A 2,693-nucleotide genomic window follows, 5' to 3' on the forward strand; every position below is an offset into this window, starting at 1 on the left:
CGATGAAATCTAACGGTTAGGAACTTGAAGAGTAAAAACTGACCGGATAAAGGTGTCCTGATGACCAAAGTATGATTCTGCAAATAAAAGGTTAAAAACTTGAAACCAAAATGTTCTGCTACATACTAATTTGATCGTCACGCAATTTATTATCCAGTCCGCGATATTGACTTTAAAGAAACACCAAAATGATTAAGAAGTTTACATAGCTTTTCGGCGCAATGTTATGGAATCGTTTCTTATGTCTATTCTTACCTTTCTCACTTTTGCCTCACAGAATTTTATTTCATTGTTATTGACAGTTTTAAAAACACACAAGTAGCTTTCCAGGATGTTTCTGTGGTCATCGCTGAAGCTCCATACAGTCCCGGTTTTTCCTCGGCAGGCACGCTCAACTACTGCGCCTTCACTAACAACAAATAATCATTCCTTCTAATGTTGCTAGACACCGGTAACGGCCATAATTCTGTTAATATAATCAGTTATATCCTGTATTGGTTTTCTTCCCAACAAGAAATACCTGATGTACCTGTTTCGTAGAATACTGATGAGGATGGGCAGCAGACACCCTGCAATCACGGGACATTTAAATTCTTGGAGCATTCAGGAAAAACAAAAATACGACGATAAAAAGAAATAGAAATAAACTTCCCATACTCCTTCAAACGGTTGTCTCAAAATCCATGTCTGTGTAGTCCAGGGCGTAGGCACTTAAACTTTTTTCTTTCGGTGGCAGAATTGACTCTTGAGTGGACACCCTTCGAGCATCTTGCTGGCGCTTCTTAGCCAGCTGCATACGGTGGCGCCGTATAGCTGATATAGTTATTAACAGGAGGGTGACCAAGGTGACGATGGCAATGACGAGGTAAAGCCACGGAACGCGCTCAAGTAAGCAATTTGCAACCATCTCGTCACTCCCTGAAATGAAAAGATGACGAACATTTTCTTGAAAAGGAATGTACAAATACTAAAATGATTTTGGGAAATTCTACTTTACGTCTAATTAATAATTCCAAGTAGCAGTGAGGGGCATAATCTTAAACGAAAACGCAAGGCAACGCGTATACGTCAAAAACCATTGACTCCTTTATATTCAGGATTTAGCTTAGTTTATCAGACGTTTAAGCTATTTACGACTCTTTTTTTTTTATTCTTAAAAGGTTAAATATATTCTTCACCCTTTTAAAAATTTACCTTCATCATGAAGGTTCTATTACGTTAACACTGATCATAAAAAAAAACAGCAATGTACAGCTACTTTTAATATATAAGTAAAGCAAAAAAAAGAAGATAAACCTTAATATAGTTTCCTAACAGAGCAGCGTTGCCTTACTTACCTTTTTGTACTTCTAGAGATGAAGATAGCATTCATTTTGAACTCTCATAATCAACACCATTTATGTACTACTGATCAAACGTCATTCAGCGTGAAAATTGATAACCTTTTTCGTCTCGAAATGTCAGAAGGGCTTTCATTTTTATTTCCGATTCTTGAATTAAGAATAATCATGCACTTTAACTACTGTGAAACGGGAGCGCAAGCAATGATATATTTTCCTTGTGTGAGAGATTTCTACACAAAACCAGTTATTTTATTAATTAAAATGTTTTAGCTTTCACTATGACGGATACGAGAAAGAAGTAAAGAATCTCTGTTAAATAAAAAGAAAAATTATGAAACGGGTAAGAGAAGGAGGGATTTGTTTTTGCAAGAGCAGATCAAAAGATTACGATATGGCAACACAACTACAAGGATGAGAAGAAACTTGTGAAAAACTGAATAACATGTGCTTTAGGGTCAATAGCCATAACTGTCAACGCTCAAGCACAGATCCTCACTCAGCTTATCCTGCTGGCAAACGAATGCAAAATTACGTAAATTTTATTTGGGAATAAATTGTCATTAGATTATGTCTAATTTTTGTGTATTTTCCTGCTCACTTAGCAGCAAACTGCAGAGCAGATACGTAAATTTCATGTCGGAAAAGACCCAAGAAGTAACCATGATTAACTGAGATAAAAGAACAACCTTGTACCATTAAATGTTTATTAGATTTTCAACAGGTTAAGTTTATAAGATAAAACTGTTGACTTTTGCCGATTAAAAAAAAACATTACTGTTAAGATATTATATGAATGATAATTTTTTTTACTTAACCAAAATGTGAGTGTAATTGATCCTTTAAAAAATTGTTGGACAAAAACCTTCTTGTGTCATTGACTTCAGGCGTACTTAATATGTAGACAAGTGTACCATGTCCCTAAAAACTATTGGTTATATATGAGTAGATCAAGATGGAAAGTCCTCACCCTGAGGATGTTACATACCATCCCAAAGCTTAGACCAAAATATCATCATTTTGAGTACTTGTATTTAGTTAACAATGGACTTGGAATCTAATAAGGAACTGCCATTTTTAGATTTAGCAATTTCTCGATTTTGTTATCCAATTCGCTCTACCTCGGAATTAATATATTTTCATATTTGTTAACTGAAGAGCAATTCCGAGGTTGAGCGAATTGGATATTACAGCACATTTGTAGCACGATGTATAGAAGATATATATATATATATATATTATAGATATAAATATATATCATATATATAGATAGATATATATATAGATAATATATATATGTGTATATATATATATATATATATATATATATATATATATATATATATATGTATA

At 33.8% G+C, this 2,693-nt stretch overlaps 1 protein-coding gene across 2 annotated transcripts in view; it reads right to left on the reverse strand.

The window, feature by feature from the left end:
- Positions 1-545: 545 nt before the first annotated feature.
- LOC135225787 (uncharacterized) overlaps positions 546-2,693 on the reverse strand; it is a 374,753-nt gene continuing 372,605 nt past the window's right edge. For both annotated transcript variants that reach the window (XM_064265266.1, XM_064265265.1), the window contains one exon: positions 546-918. In XM_064265266.1, coding sequence (XP_064121336.1) covers positions 662-918 — 257 coding nt within the window. In that variant the 3' untranslated portion in view covers positions 546-661. The remainder of the gene's footprint in view (positions 919-2,693) is intronic.

Source organism: Macrobrachium nipponense, chromosome 13 (genome assembly GCF_015104395.2).
Source record: "Macrobrachium nipponense isolate FS-2020 chromosome 13, ASM1510439v2, whole genome shotgun sequence".
Classification (NCBI taxonomy): domain Eukaryota; kingdom Metazoa; phylum Arthropoda; class Malacostraca; order Decapoda; family Palaemonidae; genus Macrobrachium; species Macrobrachium nipponense.